Source organism: Eucyclogobius newberryi, unplaced genomic scaffold, assembly GCF_026437365.1.
Source record: "Eucyclogobius newberryi isolate DKJ021-1_F unplaced genomic scaffold, fEucNew1.0.hap1 SCAF_6, whole genome shotgun sequence".
Classification (NCBI taxonomy): Eukaryota; Metazoa; Chordata; class Actinopteri; order Gobiiformes; family Gobiidae; genus Eucyclogobius; species Eucyclogobius newberryi.
This window is the reverse complement of record NW_027316278.1, coordinates 29,514,511-29,541,394: the sequence shown is the minus strand read 5'-3', so window position 1 is coordinate 29,541,394 and position 26,884 is coordinate 29,514,511. Positions and strand designations below refer to the sequence as shown.

At 40.3% G+C, this 26,884-nt stretch overlaps 1 protein-coding gene across 5 annotated transcripts in view; it reads left to right on the top strand.

Annotated features, from left to right (window-relative positions):
* The window catches only part of pde4d (phosphodiesterase 4D, cAMP-specific), a 323,831-nt gene that overhangs the window by 269,934 nt on the left and 27,013 nt on the right, over window positions 1–26,884 (top strand). For all 5 annotated transcript variants that reach the window (XM_072432614.1, XM_072432613.1, XM_072432616.1 and 2 more), the window contains exons 3-6: window positions 1,660–1,696; window positions 1,802–1,878; window positions 6,203–6,252; window positions 13,071–13,183. In XM_072432614.1, the coding sequence (XP_072288715.1) occupies window positions 1,660–1,696; window positions 1,802–1,878; window positions 6,203–6,252; window positions 13,071–13,183 (277 nt within the window). The remainder of the gene's footprint in view (window positions 1–1,659; window positions 1,697–1,801; window positions 1,879–6,202; window positions 6,253–13,070; window positions 13,184–26,884) is intronic.

Genomic DNA, 26,884 nt, shown 5'->3' with positions numbered 1-26,884 from the left:
TTAAAACCAAGTTAATGAAAATGTAATTATTCAAATGCAGCTATGAAAAGGCGGGGCTTATCAATTCTGCATTTCTAACAGGAAGTCATTGGTGCTATTTCTTTTACTAAGCCATTTTAGCTCAATTTTGAAGTTTACAATGAACAAAATGTAGAGTATTAATCTGCGTATGTTATAGTTTATTACAAAGTACTGGGAAAAAAAGCATAATATGTCTCCTTTAAACGGCAATTATTAAAAGTCAATATTGTTTAAGTTTAGGACACTTGTATTGAAAGGCATTTAATCATGTTTTTCATACAACAAAATGGAATATAAAATTTAAAGTGTTAAAATATGACGAAGCATTCCATTCATTTCAATGTAGAAGAGCCGTCTTGTCTCCCACTGTGCAACAACTACAAGGGCAAACGCAGACTTTAGTACGCATTTATTGTGCCAAATGCAGACACAACGACAAGGAGAAGAATAAAGTGGTTATCCAAGAATGCTAACAGCAGCTGCGGGCTAAATGCTACCGCGATGCTAGCACCGTGTGCAGTACGTGTCTTAGGTAACTCCACGTCAACGACCTCCACTGAGACTTAACTGTAACTCCACTTGAATTAGCTGTGATTAAAATATACATATATCGCCAGGAAACGTATCAGAAGTGTGAAAATGTTATATTATATTGAATTAACGGAGAGTTCCCCCCACACAAGGCTTTTATGACGCTTTGCAGACTGTATCTTCATCTGTATCTTCATATCCAAATCCACTGTATTTATGAAGCATATTCGATCTCACTTGTCCCAAAACTGTAAAACCAGCTAAATAAAATCAGCGCAAAATCATAAAACAATAAAACAGCAATATATAAGAAAGATAAGGCTATTTACTATAGAAAAGCAATACAATCTCAATTGGGAAAAAACGTTTGGCAACAGAAAGTTACATAATGTACTTTTAATGAAAAAGGAGACGGCTTTGTTAGTATTTACCTTGCCATTTCAGCTGATAGGTCAAGGTAAATCTCACTGTCAAAGTTCACTGCCTAAAAGAATAGAATGTGTACCATGTCCCAGCAGATGTGTCAAAAACCATTGATTTGTCCCAGATTGTCCCGGTTTTTGACCACTTTAATACCTGCCAACAGTAAAGAAGGGAATACAATGTGTTTTCTTTAGCCAAAAAAGAGAAAATCTGTCTTTAAAATAACCAGAACACAAACGATGCACTCTTGAAGTTGAAGTGTTGAAAAAGTTGAAATCAAGTTGATTGAAGTGTGCATTAGCATAACTTAATTAATCTGCACTTTTTACAATTTTATCGTTACTCCAAACCCGTGTGTGTCCCAGTTTTTTATTGAAAAAATCTGGTCACCCTAAAAAAGAATCAAAGGTGTGTCTTTTGTAACTAAATATCATATGAATGTTACCATGACATACTTTGATTTGGGAAATTTGTGATATTTTAAAGCTATAATATTTTACTGAAAAATGTGTACGTATTGCTTTTTAATGAAAAAACAACAACAATAAAAACAAGATAGTGAAACATGCAGAAATAGTCTATGTTTTGTCTGTAAACGTGAAGCCGTAACGACACAAAACCATATGAAGAACTTTATTGTATGTGGCAGTATTCTAACATTTGCATTGTTTCTGTGTCTTCCAGTCATGGCGACGATATGATTGTAACACCATTTGCACAGGTAAAGCCTTTTTCCTAAACGCGCAATTGTATTTTGTACATTTTTACGTTTTATCTGTTTACTAAGTTAGATTATCTCTATTAAAATCCATTCTTCTGTTTTCAGGTGCTCGCCAGCCTAAGAACCGTGCGAAACAACTTTGGTGCATTAACCAACCTCCAACAAGAAAGAGCCTCCAATAAGTAAGTGTGTTTTTGTGAATGAAAAAAAGTATTGTTTGAAGGAAAAGAAGTATTGTTTGGAGGAAAAGAAGTATTGTTTGAAGGAAAAGAAGTATTGTTTGAAGGAAAAGAAGTAATGTTTGAAGGAAAATAAGTATTGTTTGGAGGAAAAGAAGTATTGTTTGGAGGAAAAGAAGTATTGTTTGAAGGAAAAGAAGTATTGTTTGAAGGAAAAGAAGTAATGTTTGAAGGAAAATAAGTATTGTTTGGAGGAAAAGAAGTATTGTTTGGAGGAAAAGAAGTATTGTTTGGAGGAAAATAAGTATTGTTTGGAGGAAAAGAAGTATTGTTTGAATGAAAAGAAGTAATGTTTGGAGGAAAAGAAGTATTGTTTGGAGGAAAAGAAGTATTGTTTGGAGGAAAAGAAGTATTGTTTGGAGGAAAAGAAGTATTGTTTGAAGGAAAAGAAGTATTGTTTGAAGGAAAAGAAGTATTGTTTGAAGGAAAAGAAGTAATGTTTGAAGGAAAATAAGTATTGTTTGGAGGAAAAGAAGTATTGTTTGGAGGAAAAGAAGTATTGTTTGGAGGAAAATAAGTATTGTTTGGAGGAAAATAAGTATTGTTTGAAGGAAAATAAGTATTGTTTGAAGGAAAAGAAGTATTGTTTGGAGGAAAAGAAGTATTGTTTGGAGGAAAAGAAGTATTGTTTGGAGAAAAAGAAGTAATGTTTGGAGGAAAAGAAGTATTGTTTGAAGGAAAATAAGTATTGTTTGAAGGAAAAGAAGTATTGTTTGAAGGAAAAGAAGTATTGTTTGGAGGAAAATATGTAATGTTTGGAGGAAAATAAGTATGGTTTGGAGGAAAATAAGTATTGTTTGGAGGAAAAGAAGTATTGTTTGGAGGAAAATAAGTATTGTTTGGAGGAAAAGAAGTATTGTTTGAAGGAAAAGAAGTATTGTTTGAAGGAAAATATGTATTGTTTGAAGGAAAATAAGTATTGTTTGAAGGAAAAGAAGTATTGTTTGAAGGAAAAGAAGTATTGTTTGAAGGAAAAGAAGTATTGTTTGGAGGAAAATATGTAATGTTTGAAGGAAAATATGTAATGTTTGGAGGAAAAGAAGTATTGTTTGGAGGAAAAGAAGTATTGTTTGGAGGAAAAGAAGTATTGTTTGAAGGAAAATATGTATTGTTTGGAGGAAAAGAAGTATTGTTTGGAGGAAAAGAAGTAATGTTTGAAGGAAAATATGTATTGTTTGGAGGAAAAGAAGTATTGTTTGGAGGAAAAGAAGTATTGTTTGAAGGAAAATAAGTATTGTTTGAAGGAAAAGAAGTATTGTTTGGAGGAAAATAAGTAATGTTTGGAGGAAAAGAAGTATTGTTTGAAGGAAAAGAAGTAATGTTTGGAGGAAAATAAGTATTGTTTGGAGGAAAAGAAGTATTGTTTGAAGGAAAATAAGTATTGTTTGAAGGAAAAGAAGTATTGTTTGGAAGGAAAAGAAGTATTGTTTGGAGAAAAAGAAGTATTGTTTGAAGGAAAAGAAGTATTGTTTGAAGGAAAAGAAGTATTGTTTGAAGGAAAATAAGTATTGTTTGGAGGAAAATAAGTATTGTTTGAAGGAAAATAAGTATTGTTTGAAGGAAAATAAGTATTGTTTGGAGGAAAATAAGTATTGTTTGAAGGAAAATAAGTATTGTTTGGAGGAAAAGAAGTATTGTTTGGAGGAAAAGAAGTATTGTTTGAATGAAAAGAAGTATTGTTTGAAGGAAAAGAAGTATTGTTTGGAGGAAAAGAAGTATTGTTTGGAGGAAAAGAAGTATTGTTTGGAGGAAAAGAAGTATTGTTTGGAGGAAAAGAAGTATTGTTTGGAGGAAAAGAAGTATTGTTTGGAGGAAAAGAAGTATTGTTTGAAGGAAAGAAGTATTGTTTGAAGGAAAAGAAGTATTGTTTGGAGGAAAAGAAGTATTGTTTGAATGAAAAGAAGTATTTTTTGGAGGAAAAGAAGTATTGTTTGGAGGAAAAGAAGTATTGTTTGAATGAAAAGAAGTATTGTTTGAAGGAAAAGAAGTATTGTTTGAAGGAAAAGAAGTATTGTTTGGAGGAAAATAAGTATTGTTTGAAGGAAAATAAGTATTGTTTGAAGGAAAAGAAGTATTGTTTGGAGGAAAAGAAGTATTGTTTGAATGAAAAGAAGTATTGTTTGGAGGAAAAGAAGTATTGTTTGAAGGAAAAGAAGTATTGTTTGGAGGAAAATAAGTATTGTTTGAAGGAAAATAAGTATTGTTTGAAGGAAAAGAAGTATTGTTTGGAGGAAAAGAAGTATTGTTTGGAGGAAAAGAAGTATTGTTTGAATGAAAAGAAGTATTGTTTGAAGGAAAAGAAGTATTGTTTGGAGGAAAAGAAGTATTGTTTGGAGGAAAAGAAGTATTGTTTGGAGGAAAAGAAGTATTGTTTGGAGGAAAAGAAGTATTGTTTGAAGGAAAAGAAGTATTGTTTGGAGGAAAATATGTAATGTTTGAAGGAAAAGAAGTATTGTTTGAAGGAAAAGAAGTATTGTTTGGAGGAAAAGAAGTATTGTTTGGAGGAAAAGAAGTATTGTTTGAAGGAAAAGAAGTATTGTTTGAAGGAAAAAAAAATAAGTATTGTTTGAAGGAAAAGAAGTATTGTTTGGAGGAAAAGAAGTATTGTTTGGAGGAAAAGAAGTATTGTTTGGAGGAAAATAAGTATTGTTTGAAGGAAAATAAGTATTGTTTGGAGGAAAAGAAGTATTGTTTGAAGGAAAATATGTAATGTTTGAAGGAAAATATGTATTGTTTGGAGGAAAAGAAGTATTGTTTGGAGGAAAAGAAGTAATGTTTGAAGGAAAATATGTATTGTTTGGAGGAAAAGAAGTATTGTTTGGAGGAAAAGAAGTATTGTTTGAAGGAAAATAAGTATTGTTTGAAGGAAAAGAAGTATTGTTTGGAGGAAAATAAGTAATGTTTGGAGGAAAAGAAGTATTGTTTGAAGGAAAAGAAGTATTGTTTGGAGAAAAATAAGTATTGTTTGGAAGGAAAAGAAGTATTGTTTGAAGGAAAAGAAGTATTGTTTGGAGGAAAAGAAGTATTTTTTGAAGGAAAAGAAGCATTGTTTGGAGGAAAAGAAGTATTGTTTGAAGGAAAAGAAGTATTGTTTGGAGGAAAGAAGTATTGTTTGATGGAAAAGAAGTATTGTTTGGAGGAAAGAAGTATTGTTTGAAGGAAAAGAAGTATTGTTGGAAGGAAAAGAAGTATTGTTTGAAGGAAAATAACTAATGTTTGCCTGCATAAGTTCACCAGCTGCTTGTGCTGCTTTTGTTGCACTGGTTGGCCCTCTGCTGTTTACAAGTGGTATTACAACAACATTACAAAGTGTCATGTAAAATAGAAAAGAAGAGAAGACACCAATCTCAAAGCATCTTTCAACTTTCAACAGCATATTTTTGTATTTTGATCCACTCCTCATCTTTGGAAACTCCTTTACAATTTTCATTTTTGAACAGATGATAGACAAAGGTTTACGTATTGTCAGACTACTATTGATAACTATAAATTAACAACTGAGTGTGATGTTGTTCAATTAGGCTCATTGTTGGATGAAAAACATGTTGAAGAAACTCTTTGGGACTTTTCCAGACAGTCGTTTTTACTTATACTGTAAAAAAGAACAAACATTTGTACTCAAGTAAGAGCAACGTCACTTTAAAATAATATTACTCTGGTAGAAGTAAAGTAATAACCCAAATAATTACTCAAGTGTTTGGAGAAACTACAACTTGAGTACTGAGTAATAGTTTGGGCGTGAAATTAAAAATCAGATTAAAGATTGATGAGTTAATGTAATCGAACAGACAAAACATTAAACGATGTTCAGATTATGAAACTTCAAAAACATGTTTAAATTCTATCTGGAAGTAAGATGCAAACGTTAAAACTGATTCACATTGATTACACAAAGCTTTTGTCGCTGTAGACACCGTGGGAATAAATAAATAAATATATATATATATATATATATATATATATATTACTCAAGTAGAAGTGGTGTCTGAAGAAAACTGCTCAAATGTGCAACATCTTCACAAAGTTACTCAGATAAATGAGTAACTGCTGCGGTTTAAACTGAAGACAATGTCCTCACTCCAGATTTAAAGTATATTCACAACTTTAATGTCTTAAATCAAAGTAAGAAAAATAAATACTGATTATGACATGTTTTTTAATATTAAAATATACAAACAATTAAAATATGTTACATTTAGTGAACAATTCTTATTCATTGGAGAGAGACATTCTTGTTTTTCTGAATGTTTTTCTTCTTCTTTGTCAGGAGATCACCCATGTGCAACCAACCACCCATCACCAAGACGACCTTCACGGGTGAGTTTAAGACAGGCTTTAGCAATGCATTGGAAATACTGTAATGTCCACAAATGTGTTGTTCAATAACTTACATTTTGATGTGAGACAGATTTTAAGGCTGAATTGGAGCTGTGGTTCCACTTTTAAAACTCAGAGTTCAGAACTCAAATTACTGATTCATAATTGATTTTTGATGTTGCGTGAGTCATTGTATTTACTTACGCTATCGCCCAAATACATTTAACGTCTTTTATTTCTGGTTTACTTGAAAGAGAGAAACAAATTGACCCCAATATAAATGGGCTCTGTGCACAGCGGCACACGACTAGCCTAGCTCAGTGTTAGCATCATTACTTCCTGTCCAATCATGGGGGTTTTGCCGAGTCACGCTAAAATGAATAAATACTTAAAGATCACACAGTTGACGGTGAGCGGCGGCTGGATGTCACTGACATAACGATCAAAAAAACTTGGGTGAATAATTTCCCGGAAAACACTGTTGATTAAAGGATGTGAGTTGGGTCAATGCTAAAGCTAATGCTAATTTTGAGGCATAAGAAATATTATAATAAAACAAATTAAAAAAACAAACTGAAGTCATCTATAAATAAAGAGAATGAAGTATTCTCTACTTTAAACTGTAATTGGTTGTTTCTTTATCATTTAAGTTTCATTTAAAGTTAATATTACAAACAGCGCTAGCAAAGTGCTGCTGTGCACTGAGCCCATTAACATCTGCACTTTTTAAGATACATTTTTAATCAACTTATTCTTTTACACTGTATGGTATTGCTTCATGCATAGACCAACTCCTAAAGACTATTTTAATATAAATATTGATTACAGATATTGTATGCAGTCAGTGAGGAGTTATAGGACACAATATCTTAGCCTTTCTGCGTCTTTCCATCCTTCCTCCCCCCTCCCTCTCTCTGTCCACGCACTCCGGCTCCGTTTTCCTTCTGTGACTCCGCTCCACGTTTTGGCCCCAGCCCGGCGTCTGAGCAGAGCTGTGGCCTCTCCAAACGCCGGTGTCTGATGTCGCACTAAGCATGAGAAGAATGCCATTGACGTCAGTGCAGTCCGCTGTCATAAAGAGTAGCACCCCGCTTCACTGGGAGAGGGAGGAGACAGGGGGGAGACAGGGGGGGACAGGGTGAGACAGGAGGGAGACAGGAGGGAGACAGGAGGGAGACAGGGGGGAGACAGAGGGAGACAGGGGGGGACAGGGTGAGACAGGAGGGAGACAGGAGGGAGACAGGGGGAGACAGGGGGGAGACAGAGGGAGACAGGAGGGAGACAGGGGGGGACAGGGTGAGACAGGAGGGAGACAGGAGGGAGACAGGAGGGAGACAGGGGGGAGACAGAGGGAGACAGGGGGGGACAGGGTGAGACAGGAGGGAGACAGGAGGGAGACAGGAGGGAGACAGGAGGGAGACAGGGGGAGACAGGGGGGAGACAGAGGGAGACAGGAGGGAGACAGGGGGGGACAGGGTGAGACAGGAGGGAGACAGGAGGGAGACAGGGGGGAGACAAGAGGGAGACAGGAGGGAGACAGGGGGGAGACAGAGGGAGACAGGGGGGGACAGGGTGAGACAGGAGGGAGACAGGAGGGAGACAGGAGGGAGACAGGGGGAGACAGGGGGGAGACAGAGGGAGACAGGAGGGAGACAGGGGGGGACAGGGTGAGACAGGAGGGAGACAGGAGGGAGACAGGAGGGAGACAGGGGGGAGACAGAGGGAGACAGGGGGGGACAGGGTGAGACAGGAGGGAGACAGGAGGGAGACAGGAGGGAGACAGGAGGGAGACAGGGGGAGACAGGGGGGAGACAGAGGGAGACAGGAGGGAGACAGGGGGGGACAGGGTGAGACAGGAGGGAGACAGGAGGGAGACAGGGGGGAGACAAGAGGGAGACAGGAGGGAGACAGGGGGGAGACAGCGGGGAGACAGGAGGGAGACAGGGGGGAGACAGGAGGGAGACAGGGGGGAGACAAGAGGGAGACAGGGGGGAGACAGGAGGGAGACAAGAGGGAGACAGGGGGGAGACAGGAGGGAGACAAGAGGGAGACAGGGGGGAGACAGCGGGGAGACAGGAGGGAGACAGGGGGGAGACAGGAGGGAGACAGGGGGGAGACAAGAGGGAGACAGGGGGGAGACAGGGGGGAGACAGGGGGGAGACAGGGGGGAGACAAGAGGGAGACAGGGGGGAGACAAGAGGGTGACAGGAGGGAGACAGGAGGGAGACAAGAGGGAGACAGGGGGGAGACAGGGGGGAGACAAGAGGGAGACAGGAGGGAGACAGGGGGGAGACAAGAGGGAGACAGGAGGGAGACAGGAGGGAGACAGGAGGGCAAAGAGGCAAGAAGGCAGGACAGGCCCGGGGAGAGACCACAGACATTTACACCGGCAGATCTCGGCGGCACATGCAGTTAATATGACATGTGACGCTATGATTACTACAGTACTTCAATCAATTGAACTCAATTTGACATATTCTGCAAATCTAGTTACAGTGGTGGAGCGTAAGAAAAGTACAAACGTAAAAGTACTGTAGTTTTGTACTTTTTTACTTCACTACATTTTCAAACTGGACTGAAGAGTATCAGTATTTCTCCTTATGTTTTTAAACACGTTCGATATTTTCAATATATACTTCAATACTTTGACTAAAGTAGATGATTGTATGTGATACGTTAAGACTTTTTTTGCTCTTTTATCTGTACTTTGGCTTTAATACTTCATCGACCACTGTCTAGTAACAAAGGATTAGGTGAAGTTGGGGTTGTGAAATTGTAATTGGTGTAGTAAAGTATATTCCCGAAACTACTATTACATGGTGTATCCACCATCAATGTATCACCAGTGAGCACTGTATCATAATACACAATTTTATTCACAATTATTGTATGTAATGAAAATGTGTACAGTTTTAGCTAATGGATGAAGGCAGTATTATAATGCTGAAATAATTTAGATACATCAACTCTTCTTGGCCTTTTTGGACACAGGCCTCATGGTCAGGATCATAGAAGATCAGAGTCAGATACTTTAGGAGAGTTTAGTGAATGTCTTTATTTGCTCCAAGAGCTGCCTCTTGATTTTGTATTTATTTTTTAAATCGTTGCAGGGTTTGTTTTGGGCCTTTTTCCGGGTAGTGCGTAGGCACGTCACTGGAGCGTAATCTCCGATTGGTTGCTGCGCCGCGTTGCCGCAAAAAAGTTATGTTTTTAAAAGTTTTCTGAAAGTGTCCGACGCTCGAACCATGGATCTATTATATTAGGCTTGAACGCCCCCGACGCGCCGCGTCCTACGCTCAAAACGCAGGACTCGCTACACAAAAAATGCGCACGCCAAAGATGCGCGTCCACATAAACTTTGAATGTAAAGTGGACGCTTTGACGCGGTGGTACTTGTTTATTTGAAGTAGTATTTTAAAGTAATATATGGGATGAAGTTGGGTTTTAGGGATGGTTTATTTCCCCCCATGTCAAATGTACGTAGCGAGACCCCTGGTTATAAGTAGCTCCGGAGTATAAGTCGCACCAGCAAAAAATGCATAATAGAGAAGAAAAAGACATATATAAGTCGCATTTTTGGGGAAATTTATTTGATAAAATCCAAGACCAAGAACAGACATTTAATCTTGAAATGTAATTTAAAATAATAACAGATTAGAGAACATGGTGAACAGGTGTACGTATGCTAACGCTAACACCTTCAGCTACATGACGTATGCTAACGCTAACACCTTCAGCTACATGACGTATGCTAACGCTAACACCTTCAGCTACATGAGGCACAGACAGAACTGTGGTAAGTGTCTGGTATGTTAACGTAACATATGAACAGTTATTCAGATAACTATAGCATAAAGAACATGCTAACAAGTTTACCAAAGCATCAGTTTTACCCCAAATCACCTCTGTGTCACTTCTAAACAACTCCTCAAACTCCAGAGGTAGAGGAAGTGCTGATTCTTCTTCTGCGTCGCTTAGAGCCTAGTGCGCCCTCTTGTGGTTGTCATGTAAAATAAAATAAGGAATAATATCACATATAAGTCACTCTGGAGTATAAGTCGCACCTTGGCCAAAACCATGTAACTGTGACTATGTGCAACGTATAGTCCGGAAAATATGGTAACAATAAATAGATCAACAATTTATTCGATGGAAGATCCAAGGCATAAAGTTGAAATAGAGAAAAAAGCCGCTGTAAAAGTTACTGCAGGTTTTTCTATGTCTCCTGTTTAGCCCAAATACGTGTTTAAGTGATATTCTACACTGACACTGAGGATGAGCTTTACTCCCTGTGCAATTCAATTACAGCCACTATCAGATGTCTGGAAGTGCCCATAAGTTCAACTGTTTTAGTCTTTTTGTAAGAACAAAAAGTAACAAAACACAATTGACTATTTCACTCATGATTCTAATGCCATTTGCCTTCATGCAATAAGTCCCCAAAATGTTGCACATAACAAGAAGCTGAAACCCATGAAAGACTTTATAAATGTCATCAAAAACAGTATTTTTTTCCGTACCTTATTGTGTCGTTTACATGTTCCTCTTAAAGACACAATACTAATGTATTTTTTATTTTATTGCATTGTTTACTTCACATTGAAACACACCTTAATAAAACCGACTAAACACACATTACCAATAATTATAAAAGAAATTATTAAAATAAGTACATTTTAAAGGTTGAATGGACGATTTTTTAGGCATAAATCTGAGTCTTATTTCCTCGTGGCGTGGACGTCCGATTAGTCCTGCCACGTATCAATCATAAAATGCACCTACCGCTCACCTGCAGCCTCGTGCAGCTCGTCCCACGTTTCCGCGTGCCTAAGCGCATTGATCTATCATAATATAGTTCCCTCAGTGTACGGGGCAAAATGAAGACGGAGAAAGACAGTTCGAGCTGACGCAGAAGTAGACGAAATCTACGGGAGACGAGAGATGCGATGCGCTCCGTTGCGCTAATAAACAAACGCACGTGTGTGTTGTATCAGTCCGCACGGGGGAGTGCGCATGCGCACTTCTGCCTGTATTCTTAAATCGCTAAAAATAGTCTTTTGCGCCTTTAATATAATAATTTTGAATGAAATACATTTTCAGAAGGGAAGAGGGAGAAAGCAGTAAAAAAAGGAAAAGGATATTGTGTCCTATAACTCCTCACAGTACACACATGATCAGTTTTTTCTATAATCAATATATTCAATAATTTTGTAGTTGGCCTATGCATGCATTAAACAAATTTAAATGAGACAGAAAAAACAAATAAATAAATAAATAACATTAAAACATCTATTTCGATACAAGCCTCGCTCTCCGATGAAATCACCCACAAACATTGGACAACATTTCCAGTGAAACGGTCAAATCTTCCAAACCCGTCACATTCAGCTCGCCACCAAATCAGCGTCCGCCTTCGCTGTTGCTAGCGTGGCTTTGTTTACCTCGCTGTGCTGTCCATTTGTATGCAGGCCACATTTACATGCACAGTGGAATCTCCCAGCTCTGACTCCGCCTCCTCCTTTCACTCTGCTCCGGGTTTTGTCGCCGGCCGCTTTCCCCCCCATCCACGGTGCAGTAGTCCTCTCTGGCTTTGGAAACAGCTCGGAGAGGAAGAGCCGCATGTTTGGCCACCGGGCACGCCGAGCCGACATCGACTGTACCTCCCTCGGCTATTCTCCTTCACCGTAACGTTTTCCCTCGCCGCGATCTCTTTGGAGTTGAATCTTAAGACCGCTCCATCTCCCATCTATGGACTGTGTGGCTGCTCTAACAGAGAGAGGGGAGAGCAGAGGGGATGGGGATGGGGGGGGTCCAGTGCATGATGTGTTGTGGTTAGCAGAGGGGTGAACGCGTGTGAACGTTAAGCTCGCCGTGAGGTATCTCGGGTTTTTTCGTTTCCCCCACTCGTCGGCATCGAGATGAGGCAGGATCGCGTTTCTGGGCGCGCGGCTCGTTCCTGAGAGCAGATTTGGTTACTCGTCTCCTGTCAAGTCCATCTGTACCCAAAGCAGCAGCATGGGCCTGCTAAATAGACTTCTCTTCATCTTGCTACACGATTGGAATTACACCTGGCATCGCGGTGGCAGCCTCCCATACCTCGATCTGCCCGAGTCTGAGTAAGATTGTCACGATGTTGTCATTCGAAATGTACTGAGCCCTACCAGCTTTGGATATACCCTTGGTTTTTTGTTTTTTTTTGTTTGGGGGCAGAAATACATCCATCCGGCATCGCAATGGAACTTACTGACAACCTTTAAACCTTTTGAAATCCTAGAATCCAAGCCTACCACCCTAATAATCCAACAATTGGCTTTACGTATTTTTGGAGAGAAAATGTTTGAATTACAATGGAAGCTTATAACATTTGCCCAACATTTGTGAATGAACTTTATGGATTTCTTGTCTTCTTGAATGCATTGCAAGACCTTTTGAATACCAATATTTTGGACGGTTGGAACCATTTTTTTGTTTTTCAGGAAGATAAGCTCTGACGCTTCGATGCATCCAAATGTGAAATGACATTACATTTTTTGTAAATGTACACTGACTTTTGACCTCTAAATCTTCTCGAACCGACCGGGACTAAACATACTTTTTCCGCGAGGAGTAGGAGAGTAAAAAACTCATTCACCTGGCTGGGGTATCCACTATGAAGAGTCACCCATGCGTGTACTCGGGGTACCCCAGCTTGGCCATGGTAGAGGTCGGAGGTGGTGGTGGTGGCGGGGGACGGGGAGGAGAGCCCAAAGCCAGAGTGTCCTCTAGCCCGCTGAAGAGGGCCCTGACTGACCCGCTGCCCTCCTGTCTTGCTCCCACAGAGGAGGCCTACCAGAAGCTGGCCACAGAGACGCTGGAGGAGCTGGACTGGTGTCTGGACCAGCTGGAGACGCTGCAGACCCGGCACTCGGTCAGCGAGATGGCCTCCAACAAGGTAGGACAGTCGTAAAGTTCACCACACGCTCCGGGTCCGCGCTGCAAACGCGTTAATACAGTTCTTCTGTTGGTGGCAGTGGTCTGCGCCATTGTTTCTGTGCGAATCACAAGCGAACTACTCTGAACTACTGAAAAAAGGAAATTCTGACCCTATTTTGACATGTTCCATTAAAAAAAAAAAGATTGCTCATCAAAAGCTTACCTTTCATGGATGTTCTTTAATGTCGTTGTTTGTATTTTCTTTGCGTGTCTTTGAGTGTCCAACAAACAGCGCTATATTTTGTTATATTATTGTACATTTTTATTGTTTGTATTGGGTTGACATAAAATAATGACATTATATGAATAGCTTTTCATTGTTTGAGAGAAGAAGATTATTTGACCTGCTTCAAGGAAATGTACGGTAGTTTCTCTGTGTAATCTAGGCCTATTAAATGATTTAATGCACACTTTCTTTTAAATCTATTCCAGGCAAATTATGAATTCAAGTGTATGGCCATAAAAAGCTATGGGTGACCGTTTGTCTAAGGTGTGTTGTGGAAAAATATAATCTGGCCCTTTGCTTTTTAATTTTCAAATTCTATCTTAGTTTTTGCCATTACAGGTGCAAATATGAACTAGAGCTTGTGATAAGGATGTTTGCAGCTGTGCTTGGACCTGATTGTACCATGTTCAAAACTACTTGGAATAGTGTTTTTTGCTTTAGTTCTATTTTTGTTTAGCAGCTTCATTGACAGTTGTTGTAGTTGAAGCACCAGATTCTTTAATAATATATGATGTGTAAATTGTGCATGGTGTTTTACGTTGAGTAACAGGTCAAATGCAAACAGACCTTCCACAGAACAGCCAGGCTGAATAGGCCGGATTATCATTATTATTTTTATTATGTTTTCTTAATTGTTATTATTATTATTATAGTTTTGATTTCTTTGAATGAAGGCATCTCCTGGTTTGGATCATTTGTAAACTGTGACTCACAGACTCATGTGGGTAAATAGTGCTTAGACAGCATGTGATTGACCTGTTTGGTACGACACAGATGATAAAGCCATGATCTCTGAGCTGAACTGTAGAACTGTTGAACCGTAGAACTGTAGAACTGTAGAACTGTAGAACTGTAGAACTGTAGAACTGTAGAACTGTTGAACCGTAGAACTGTAGAACTGTAGAACTGTAGAACTGTAGAACTGTTGAACCGTAGAACTGTAGAACTGTAGAACTGTAGAACTGTAGAACTGTAGAACTGTGGAACCGTGGAACTGTAGAACTGTAGAACTGTTGAACCGTAGAACTGTAGAGCTGTAGAACTCTGGACCTGTAGAACTGTAGACCTGTGGAACTGTAGAACTGTTGAACCGTAGAACTGTAGAACTGTAGAACTGTGGAACTGTAGAACTGTAGAACTGTAGAACTGTTGAACCGTAGAACTGTAGAACTGTAGAACTGTAGAACTGTAGAACTGTTGAACCGTAGAACTGTAGAACTGTAGAACTGTGGAACCCTGGAACTGTAGAACTGTTGAACCGTGGAACTGTAGAACTGTAGAACTCTGGACCTGTAGAACTGTAGACCTGTGGAACTGTAGAACTGTTGAACCGTAGAACTGTAGAACTGTAGAACTGTGGAACTGTAGAACTGTAGAACTGTAGAACTGTAGAACTGTTGAACCGTAGAACTGTAGAACTGTAGAACTGTTGAACCGTAGAACTGTAGAACTGTTGAACTGTTGAACCGTGGAACTGTAGAACTGTAGAACTCTGGACCTGTAGAACTGTAGACCTGTGGAACTGTAGAACTGTTGAACCGTAGAACTGTAGAACTGTAGACCTGTGGAACTGTAGAACTGTAGAACTGTAGACCTCTGGACCTGTTGAACTGTAGACCCGTAGAACTCTGGACCTGTAGAACTGTAGACATGTGGAATTGTAGAACTGTAGAACTCTGGACCTGTAGAACTGTAGAACTGTAGACCTGTGGAACTGTAGAACTGTAGAACTCTGGACCTGTAGAACCGTAGACCTGTAGAACTCTGGACCTGTAGACCTGTAGAACTGTTGAACTGTAGAACTATAGAACTCTGGACCTGTAGAACTGTAGAACTGTAGACCTGTAGAACTCTGGACCTGTAGACCTGTAGAACTCTGGACCTGTAGACCTGTAGAACTCTGGACCTGTAGACCTGTAGAACTCTGGACCTGTAGAACTCTGGACCTGTAGAACTGTAGAACTGTAGACCTGTAGAACTCTGGACCTGTAGACCTGTAGAACTCTGGACCTGTAGAACTCTGGACCTGTAGAACTCTGGACCTGTAGAACTGTAGACCTGTAGAACTGTAGACCTGTAGAACTGTAGACCTGTGGAACTCAGGACCTGTAGAACTGTAGAACTCTGGACCTGTAGACCTGTAGACCTTTAGAACTCTGGACCTGTGGAACTCAGGACCTGTAGAACTGTAGAACTCTGGACCTGTAGACCTGTAGACCTGTAGACCTGTAGAACTCTGGACCTGTAGAACTGCAGAACTGTAAAACTGTAGAACTGTAGAAATGTAGACCTGTAGAACTCTGGACCTGTAGAACTCTGGACTTGTAGAACTGTAGAACTGTAAAACTGTAGAACTGTAGAACTATAGAACTGTAGACCTACACAGGGGGCAGTGTAGTGGTCATCTCAGCCACCGCTGCCCTCTGCCTGTGCTGTTGGTATTGGTTACGTGTGTTAGTGATAGCATCGTCATGCGGCCTGGGAGCTGCACTCTGAGCATGCTCAGAAGCAGGCTGCTGAAGCGGGTGCTGCCTGAATGCTGATGAGCTGATGATGTCACAGGGTGATGTCAGGCGGGTGCAGTGGTCAGACAGCTTCTGTGTGTGAGGATGGTCAGGGTGTGGGACAGGACATGTGTGACCACAGCGTTACACTTTGTGTACAAGTACAACATGCACTGTATGTCTCATCACGGCTCCCTCACACACAGCTAACTGCGGTCGTCATAGCAACAGGCTCCGGCCCAGCTCAGCCCCCTCACTCACAACACAATTTGAGTTACTCACACACATGCTCAGTGAGGACAGATGTATAATGCACTCACCTTCTCCGATCATAAGGGCAGTGTATGTGAATCGCTCTGAGTCTGAGGAATCTGACGTGGATTTCATACTATCGTCTATTAAGATGATTTAGAACGTAATATGACTTACACACATATGAACACGCTACTTTAGTTTGTTTACACTTGCATTGACACCATGTGGTTTCGTAACAGGCTTTTTGGGGTTGGAACATGTACTTGTACTTTAGTGTCTTTGAAAATGAGCATAATCAAGGAAGTCTGAATGATTTTCACAGAATACCACCACAGTCCCTGAAAATGACCATGCAAGGCTGTGTCACAACCACCACTTCTTCCAAATTCTGTCTATTTACTAAAAGACACAAGTGTTTTTGGTGAAAATATTGTTACCAACACTTTTCATAACCTTGAACCATAAGTGCAGTTTACAACACAGCCACTAGATGTCGCCAACACCAAACAGGACACAACCAGACAAGGATTACACAGATGCACTCACACTAGATTTGCTGCTGTGCATTGAGTTACACAGTTTTATTGGTTTACCCTTTAAAAACATTTCTATATTTAGCTCGTAGCTTATCACTTTGTCCCCTTCGACTGATAAGGTTTTATCTGCGTTCAGGGAAGTTCTGAGATGTTTAGGTTTAAAGTTTTTAACATTTGAATAGAAGATATAAAGGAGGGAATACATTTATTTGATACATAAGTAAAGGGATTTCACAGATGGATGTTTTGGGAAGCGTATAATTCTGAAAACGCAACATTCATTTGAAATTGTAAGCGTCTATCTACAAAATATGCTAAAAACAAGCAAGTCCACTTATTTTAATCAAACACATGTTTTAGTGAGTATCGTGCATATTTAAGTCACATTTGAGACATTTTGACAATATTTAACTTGTATATTTTAAATCATTAAGCATACCCTATACAGTATGATACCAATATTAGGCTAGCAAATAGAAGAGATTTTTAATAACAGTTAATAATAATAACAGGACTTTTCCATATTATCAACTGTTAATGTTCCAGAATTAATCCAGAAAGAACTCTCAGAATCAGCTTTTTGAATCCCAGACTTAGAATACTCTTCTTTTGTTAGTTAGCAAGCTAACAGCTAACTGGCACAACACATGTTGAAAGTACGATTAAAACATTGTATTTGACCTTGTCTTTTATTCATACTGTCTCAAATTACATTTACGAACATAAAGATTCATCTGAACTTCAGTCTGAAATGAACTTTTTATACAAAAAATAATGGAACAGCATCAACATTTTTTTATCTGTATATTATTGTGTATTGTACGTGTTGTCCCCCCCTGTCTGTAAATACCCCCCCCCCCCCCTTTTTTTTATATATATATGTTCAGCATCTTTGGGTCACTGAAAAGCGCTATATAACCTTGAACCATAAGTGCAGTTTACAACACAGCCACTAGATGTCGCCAACACCAAACAGGACACAACCAGACAAGGATTACACAGATGCACTCACACTAGAAACGCCATCGTCATAAGGCGCTGGTACAGCTGGCAGCCCGGCGTAAACGCTCTCTCTTCTTTCTCACACTTATTGTGCTTTATCTCCTATATTTTGTAAATATAGTTAGTATATTTTTTCTATTTTACTGTACGATAGGGACACGCGCTGGAATAGTTTTTTTAATTCAACTGTTTTTGACTTTTTCGGCTGGATTTGAGCGTTTTTCGTTGCGTTCGTCGTGTTGTTGTGATGTGAGCTAGCTCCGCCCCCCGCGCCCTCCGGCCGCGCTAAAGTACGGCGTGTTGTCGGTACACGTTTATATACACGTTTATATGAAAGAGGAACTTCACGAACGATCGGGACACGCACTGGAATCGCTTTAAATTAACTTGTTTTGACTTTATTCGGCTGGATTGAGTGTTTTCGTCGTGTCGTTGCGATGTGCCTTGGCTCTGAGCCCCCCGGCCCCGGCCCCGCCCCCCGGCTCCGGCCCCGCCCCCCGGCTCCGGCCCCGCCCCCCGGCTCCGGCCCCGCCCCCCGGCCGGCGCCGTACCGCGTTTCCACAAAGGAGGAACTCATGAAACTGCGGAGAACAGTCGTCTTACCCGGAGATCGTCACGTTATCCCGTCGCAATACTGACCTAACCTAATACTGATGTGCAATTCTGTCATATGTGCAATTGCTGTTGGAATTCATGTGCAATTCATGTGAAATTCATGTGCAATCTATGTGCTGTCGTGACACATTCATGTGCAATTACTGTCGGGATCACATGCAATGGTATTTATTTATTTGTCTATGGGAGTTTTTATTTATTTATAGGAGATCTTCTAGTGAAAGTGTTTTTCAGACTTCCTATAAGTGATCTGTTCTTCTGTATCTACCTCTGTATCTACCTGCGTTGCACCAATGAAATTTCCCCATGTGGGACAATAAAGGAATATCTTATAAATAAAAGTTATTATTATTATTATCAACATTCCAAAGCAGTGGATTGTGATTGTCTTATTTAAATATGGGCCTAAGTTTCTGAAGTTTCATAACTACATTATGAAAAAGTCAGACAGAACCTTATCGTTCTAAGAGGACGAATGTTAGTAACAACTTTTAAGTTCATTGCAAATTGACTTTAGTTGTAGAACAAAGAGCTCATTCTGCTTTCTGATTGGATACTTGAAAACCAAAACACACATTGTAAACCTAAACTACTTAATATGCTCTCTCTCTACTACTCTCTCAACTACTCTCTCAACTACTACTCCTACTACTACTACTACTCCTACTACTACTACTACTCCTACTCCTACTACTCCTACTACTACTACTACTCCTACTACTACTACTACTCCTACTCCTACTACTACTACTACTCCTACTACTCCTACTACTACTACTACTCCTACTCCTACTCCTACTACTCCTACTACTACTACTACTCCTACTACTACTACTACTCCTACTCCTACTACTCCTACTACTACTACTACTCCTACTACTACTACTACTCCTACTCCTACTACTACTACTACTCCTACTACTCCTACTACTACTACTACTACTCCTACTCCTACTACTACTACTACTCCTACTACTCCTACTACTACTACTCCTACTACTACTACTACTCCTACTCCTACTACTACTACTACTCCTACTACTCCTACTACTACTACTCCTACTCCTACTACTACTACTACTACTACTACTACTACTACTACTCCTACTCCTACTACTACTACTACTCCTACTACTCCTACTACTACTACTCCTACTCCTACTCCTACTACTACTACTCCTACTACTACTACTACTACTCCTACTACTACTACTACTACTACTACTACTACTACTACTACTACTACTACTACTCCTACTCCTACTCCTACTACTACTACTACTACTACTACTACTACTACTACTCCTACTCCTACTCCTACTCCTACTACTACTACTACTACTCCTACTCCTACTACTACTCCTACTACTACTACTACTACTACTACTCCTACTCCTACTCCTACTACTACTCCTACTACTACTACTACTCCTACTACTACTACTACTCCTACTCCTACTACTACTACTACTACTACTACTCCTACTACTACTACTACTTCTCCTACTACTACTACTCCTACTCCTACTACTACTACTACTACTCCTACTACTACTACTCCTACTACTACTCCTCCTACTACTACTACTACTACTACTACTACTACTCCTACTACTACTCCTACTCCTACTCCTACTACTACTACTACTACTACTCGTACTACTACTACTACTACTACTACTACTACTACTCCTACTACTACTACTACTTCTCCTACTACTACTACTCCTACTCCTACTCCTACTACTACTACTACTACTACTACTACTACTACTACTACTACTCGTACTACTACTACTACTACTACTACTACTACTACTCCTACTCCTACTACTACTACTCCTACTACTACTCCTCCTACTACTACTACTACTACTACTACTACTACTCCTACTACTACTCCTACTCCTACTCCTACTACTACTACTACTCCTACTCCTACTACTACTACTACTACTACTACTACTACTACTCCTACTACTACTACTACTTCTCCTACTACTACTACTCCTACTCCTACTACTACTACTACTACTCCTACTACTACTACTCCTACTACTACTCCTCCTACTACTACTACTACTACTACTACTACTACTCCTACTACTACTCCTACTCCTACTCCTACTACTACTCCTACTACTACTCCTACTACTCCTACTACTACTCCTACTACTACTACTCCTACTACTACTCCTACTCCTACTACTACTCCTACTCCTACTACTCCTACTACTACTACTACTACTCCTACTACTCCTACTACTACTCCTACTACTACTACTACTACTACTACTACTACTACTACTACTACTTAATGTCAAATTAAACTGAAGATGTTTTCTTACACTGCAAACCCAAACAAATAAGTGTTACTTTAAAAACAGATACAACATGAATCCTGGGAAACAAAATGCACATCAGCAGAACTTGAGTAAACCAAGTCAATAACTTATTTATCTATAGTGAGTGAGATGATTGTGATTGTGAATAAGTTAGAGTTAATGGGATTTACTAATTAACTTGGTTTTATTCTGTAAATCATCTTATTATTTGCAAGGTAATCTAATTTATGTGCATTTTGTCTCCCAGTTTTTTTCAAGTAACCTTTACTTGTCCGTGTTTTAAGCTTTAAAGTGACATAATAGAGGACGCTTGTTATTCCAAGTGGATATGGAATGTTTATGAATCAAATTGACTTTTATGAGCTTTGACCGTGTTAAAAGAGTGTCCCCTCATTATTATTAACTTGTTCACACTGTTAGAGTCTCAGAGTCTGAGGACTACGAAACGTCTGAGGAATAAAGTCTGGCGGTAATGCAACACTCGGATGCCAACCGCCATAAAACAACAACAACAACAACAACATTATTAACTTGTATTCCAATTGATTCATGCATGTTTGAGTACTGCCTCTGCTTTTTAGGCTATTACACTAGATTATTACAAATATTTAGATTCTGGGTCACGTGTAGGGTTAAAAAATGTCATATAGCCTATTTTTTTCAACAATAAAAACACTAACCCACACATTAGAGGAAAACTGAGTACTTGTTGCATTGACATTTGGTTTGACGCAATTAGCAAATTCCAGTTCTTTAGCTTTCCTCTAAGAAGAACAAACTATCCTGTCTTTTTTGTTCTACGAGTAGTTTAGGCCTCTGCAAACATGTTTTGAATCAGTTTATCTTACTTATTACAGTCTTCTCTCAAGTATTAAAGCTCCTGGAGTTGTTTACGACGTGCACTTTGAACATAATGCTACTTTTTAAACATACATTGCAAATCTAATCACAATCACAATAACCCGCGTAACATTTTTATCCAAAATTGTTCAGTGGTTAAATACAGAAAACCCCCAAATAAAGCTGTTATAGTCTCTGTCTTCTTTAGGAACATTCAACATTCATATTAAAAAAAACTTTCCCTTTTTCTGTTCTCTTACCCAGCATCAACCGTCTATGTTCAACACGCTTTTATCACCTGCCCAGAGCCTATACCATTTCCAACTCGCATGATTTTTACGGATTGATTTGTTTGGGATATTGACACAACGCCCCGTGGCCCAGTTTGTGTGACTCTCTGGACAGAATAGGTACCAAAAAAAATGCAATTGCTGAGGTGTGGGACTTCATATACGCCGCGGGAAACGCGCTATTTCCGACAAAACACATTTTCACGCGCTCGCCCTGGTGTGACTCGGTGTAATTTTTACCCAATAGTTTGTCCTCACACCTCGGAATAGCCTCTCGATACGAGTGTGCGCGGGCGAGCGGAGGACGGAGGACGGTCGGACGGGTTGGCGTGTCTCGGCGTGTTTGTACAATATTCCGCTGGGTTGTTGTTCAGATTTACGCTAATGCCAGACTTAATTTAATTGCCATGACATGGTTTCATCCCTGGCTTAGTCCTTTCCCATTTTCGTTTCCTCTTTAAAGGTGCACTCTGTAACATTTCTCCGTGGATATGCCATTGCGTTGCCTTGAAAGTACGACATTAAACGTGTAAATCTTGCATTTATTCGATTACAGACGTTTTTACTGCCGAGGAAAATCCCTTACAAAATCTTCTTATTGCTCCACGAATCTGAAACTGCCTGTTGCCGTGGGGATGGATACGTTTAATGTCATACCGGGGAACAAGTCAGAACAGGCCAAGCAACGACGGCTCCACGGGAACGAGACCCAACATTTGCCCTAACCCATGTCAATCAGAACCATCCCTCCAGATTCATTTAAACTCGGATATTCTTGTGCGCAGCTTGTGACTGTTAATAATGAGAATAAATCAGGCACGAGAAGCCAAAACGACGGAGTGTCAGCTTCACAAAGAGCCCGGCCGCTTGTTTGCACTCTGAGGGGTTCAGAAATGGCGTCAGTTTGAATATTTGTTTTTCGTCTGGCGTTTTCAGAAAAAAATAGACAGTGTTTTTTGAGCCAATTCACGCCCTGGTCCAGTCATCGGTCGGGCGTGGTTTTGGACCTGCTCAACGTGACGTGCTTTTATCTGAGAAGCCGAAGCGGTCAGTCCAGTGCTGGCGGTGTCTCTCGGTGGACTCGACTGTGGGTCTCATCTGGTGCGGTGCAGCTGTAAATGAGGGTCGAGGTGTGAAAGAGACTCGATGACGCCGCTCGCCCTGCTGCGCCGCACGTGCATTTCCCCCATTCATTATTCCCATCAGACTCATTATTTACATGTTCATATTTGCAGCAACAAAAACGTGCACGTGAACGCTGGAGATGTGCCAAAGGGCCAAGTTATAAGGCCTTTTTATTTGTGTTTTTCTCAGACATGGACGGACAGTGTGTTTCTCTGATTTGCTATGGTCAATCACGCCCGGCTAAACTTGCGAGGTTAAGACAGTAGCTTTTAGTGACACTTCATTATGAAAAGTGCGACAACCATTCACCGTTTGACCATCAGGCGGCCCCAGGTACAAGCCTGTGTTGTCACGTGTTGTATGAGTAGATCTGGAGGTCGTTACAGCTGCTCGAGGTTATGCACCGACGTTCTTTCATTTCAAACATTTCCTTGAGATTACGACGTGGCAGAATTCAGAAGAAGAAAAGGTTTATTGCCTTTGTCATTGAAACATAGGAAGTCAAGTCAAATATGGCATGCATAAATTAAGAATTTACTAATAAAATAAGGTAGACAGATATTTGACATTGTTACAGATGACAATGCTTTTTTGGCCTCATTTTTGTCCATGGAGCTATTAATATGGCAAAATGGCCATGACTTGACCTTAGCTAGCTTGTTTGCTAATGGTATGGGGGAGATAAAGGACACTTCAAATAGCCTAATTTCCTTAACACAAGGCTCAGAAACCTCTTATTTAAGTTCTACTGTAAATGAACGTTTAACATTTGTTTTGGAAAAACATCCAACCATTTTGACTTCAGCGATTTTGACTTTAACGTTCATTTTATTACGATCACCACAATTGTGTGTTGTGTTGAGTGATTCTTGTGCAAATCTGTTGCTCTAATAATATGTCCGACTGACAGTGAACCCCAAATGTAGCATTTTGTCAAAGAGTTCAAATGATTCACCTAAATTGACCAATCAGCTGTTTTTGACCAGAGTTCTCGAAGTCCTTTCCCGATGGTACGAGCGTTTCCGAGGACCACATGAACGCACCATAAAGACCAGCCAATGGAAATAAAAAGAGTGTATTTGTATCAACAAATGGACATCTAATTTGTGACTTGAGCTTGCCTCCTGTCGCCATCGAAGCTTTCACTCACTTCATTTTCTATTTTTCATTCATCCTTTTCAAGATGTACTTGAGGCCTGGAGCTTGCTGACGTGTGCCGCTGTAGTTGGGTTGTAGTTGGGCTGTAGTTGGGCTGTAGTTGGGCTGTAGTTGGGCTGTAGTTGGGCTGTAGTTGGGTTGTAGTTGGGCTGTAGTTGGGTTGTAGTTGGGCTGTAGTTGGGCTGTAGTTGGGCTGTAGTTGGGTTGTAGTTGGGCTGTAGTTGGGTTGTAGTTGGGCTGTAGTTGGGCTGTAGTTGGGTTGTAGTTGGGCTGTAGTTGGGCTGTAGTTGGGTTGTAGTTGGGCTGTAATTGGGTTGTAGCTGGGTTGTAATTGGGCTGTAGTTGGGCTGTAGTTGGGTTGTAGTTGGGCTGTAGTTGGGCTGTAGTTGGGTTGCAGTTGGGTTGCAGTTGGGCTGTAGTTGGGCTGTAGTTGGGTTGCAGTTGGGCTGCAGTTGGGTTGTAGTTGGGCTGTAGGTGGGCTGTAGTTGGGCTGTAGTTGGGTTGTAGTTGGGATGTAGTTGGGCTGTAGTTGGGCTGTAATTGGGTTGTAGTTGGGCTGTAGTTGGGTTGTAGTTGGGCTGTAGTTGGGCTGTAGTTGGACTGTAGTTGGGCTGTAGTTGGGTTGTAGTTGGGCTGTAGTTGGGCTGTAGTTGGACTTTAGTTGGGTTGTAGTTGGGCTGTAGTTGGGCTGTAGTTGGGTTGTAGTTGGGTTGTAGTGGGTTGTAGTTGGGCTGTGGTTGGGCTGTAGTTGGGCTGTAGTTGGGCTGTAATTGGGTTGTAGTTGGGATGTAGTTGGGTTGTAGTTGGGCTGTAGTTGGGCTGTAGTTGGACTTTAGTTGGGTTGTAGTTGGGCTGCAGTTGGGCTGTAGTTGGGCTGTAGTTGGGCTGTAGTTGGGTTGTAGTTGGGTTGTAGTTGGGCTGTAATTGGGCTGTAGTTGGACTGTAGTTGGACTGTAGTTGGGCTGTAGTTGGGCTGTAGTTGGGTTGTAGTTGGGCTTTAGTTGGGCTGTAGTTGGGTTGTAGTTGGGCTGTAGTTGGGTTGTAGTTGGGCTGTAGTTGGGCTGTAGTTGGACTTTAGTTGGGTTGTAGTTGGGTTGTAGTTGGGCTGTAGTTGGGCTGTAGTTGGGCTGTAGTTGGGCTGTAGTTGGACTGTAGTTGGACTGTAGTTGGGTTGTAGTTGGGCTGTGGTTGGGCTGTAGTTGGGCTGTAGTTGGGCTGTAATTGGGTTGTAGTTGGGCTGCAGTTGGGCTGTAGTTGGGCTGTATTTGGGCTGTAGTTGGGTTGTAGTTGGGTTGTAGTTGGGCTGTAGTTGGGCTGTAGTTGGACTGTAGTTGGACTGTAGTTGGGCTGTAGTTGGGCTGTAGTTGGGTTGTAGTTGGGCTTTAGTTGGGTTGTAGCTGGGTTGTAGTTGGGCTGTAGTTTGGTTGTAGTTGGGCTGTAGTTGGGCTGTAGTTGGGCTGTAGTTGGGCCGCTGTATCTCTGGACCGTCCACTTGACTTCACTCACTCATGATGACAGTGATGCGCCCAACAAGCCGTTCATTCAGAGCGTCATAATCCACGCTGTCGTTAGATTTAGCCGTGACATGCTCCCATAAAAGGCTGTGTCAGGCAGGGCATCTGGCATTAAAACACACACATTTAAAGTTAATATACCATAACCTTGTATCATTTACATTGTGAGTTGACATGACTGAAGAGATATCATGGTTATTGTTAGATACCGCCCTCCTTGACAAATACGCACATAACATATTAATAAGGAAAGAAAAGAAAAATAAATTGCATATGTTTTACAATAGTAACAAAAAACACATTGGAATCATTTAGAATTTTCATGAACAAAATATTTAGATTGAAAGTACATTTTGGTGTTTTGTTTTCAATCAGTGGAATGGCAAATAGCCAAATGTTTTGAAGTTGTGTGTGATTATATCACACACAACTTCAAAACATTTGGCTATAACTAATATATGATAATAATAATGAATGAAAATATATTTGTTCTAGTTGCCCCGCCCTTTGCTTGCGACGATCTCAGAACAGCTGATGTTTTCCGATGGGCGTGACTGACAGGCAGCTAAACCAATCAGAGAAACGCATGGTCTGTTCAAGGTCCAAACAAACATGGCGGCTCATTTAAAAATAAATACTTCAAATAACAGATGAATGAAAAACAGAACAGATATTGAATTTCCCGCATGTTGATACCGCTGCTGCATATTTATACTGCACTAACAAAGCAGTTTACAGTACTTTTACGAGTTTTATGGACCCCACTGTGGAAAATATATATATTTATGTGTACATGTGTACTTTTCCTACTTTTCCTAGTCTGTCTGTGTACTTCAATATCAATTAATTCTGTTATAAGTTTGCTGTTAAAAAGTACCTTGTATTTTATCCTTGCTGTGATACTGATATTTGATTTAAGCTTTTGATAAGTCTATTTCTTACGCTTTTCGGCAGCACGTCTGCAATGAAAATAAGTTCTGATAAAACATATTATACCACACTTTTATGTACATAACCTAATGGCGATGACGCAGGACATACAGTTCTGATGATGCTGTTTCCATAAGTTTAATAATGGAGCCGTATAGGGCCCAGAATATATACCGTTTAGAGTCCACTTCATCATTTCTGATCTTTAATAATGGAAAATGAAGCAGATAAGGACTTTTGAAGTAGGTTTTGTCCCTTTATATGAACATGATTACGTGTTCTGTGTGATACTTGCGGCACAGAGAGAAAAGAATATCTGT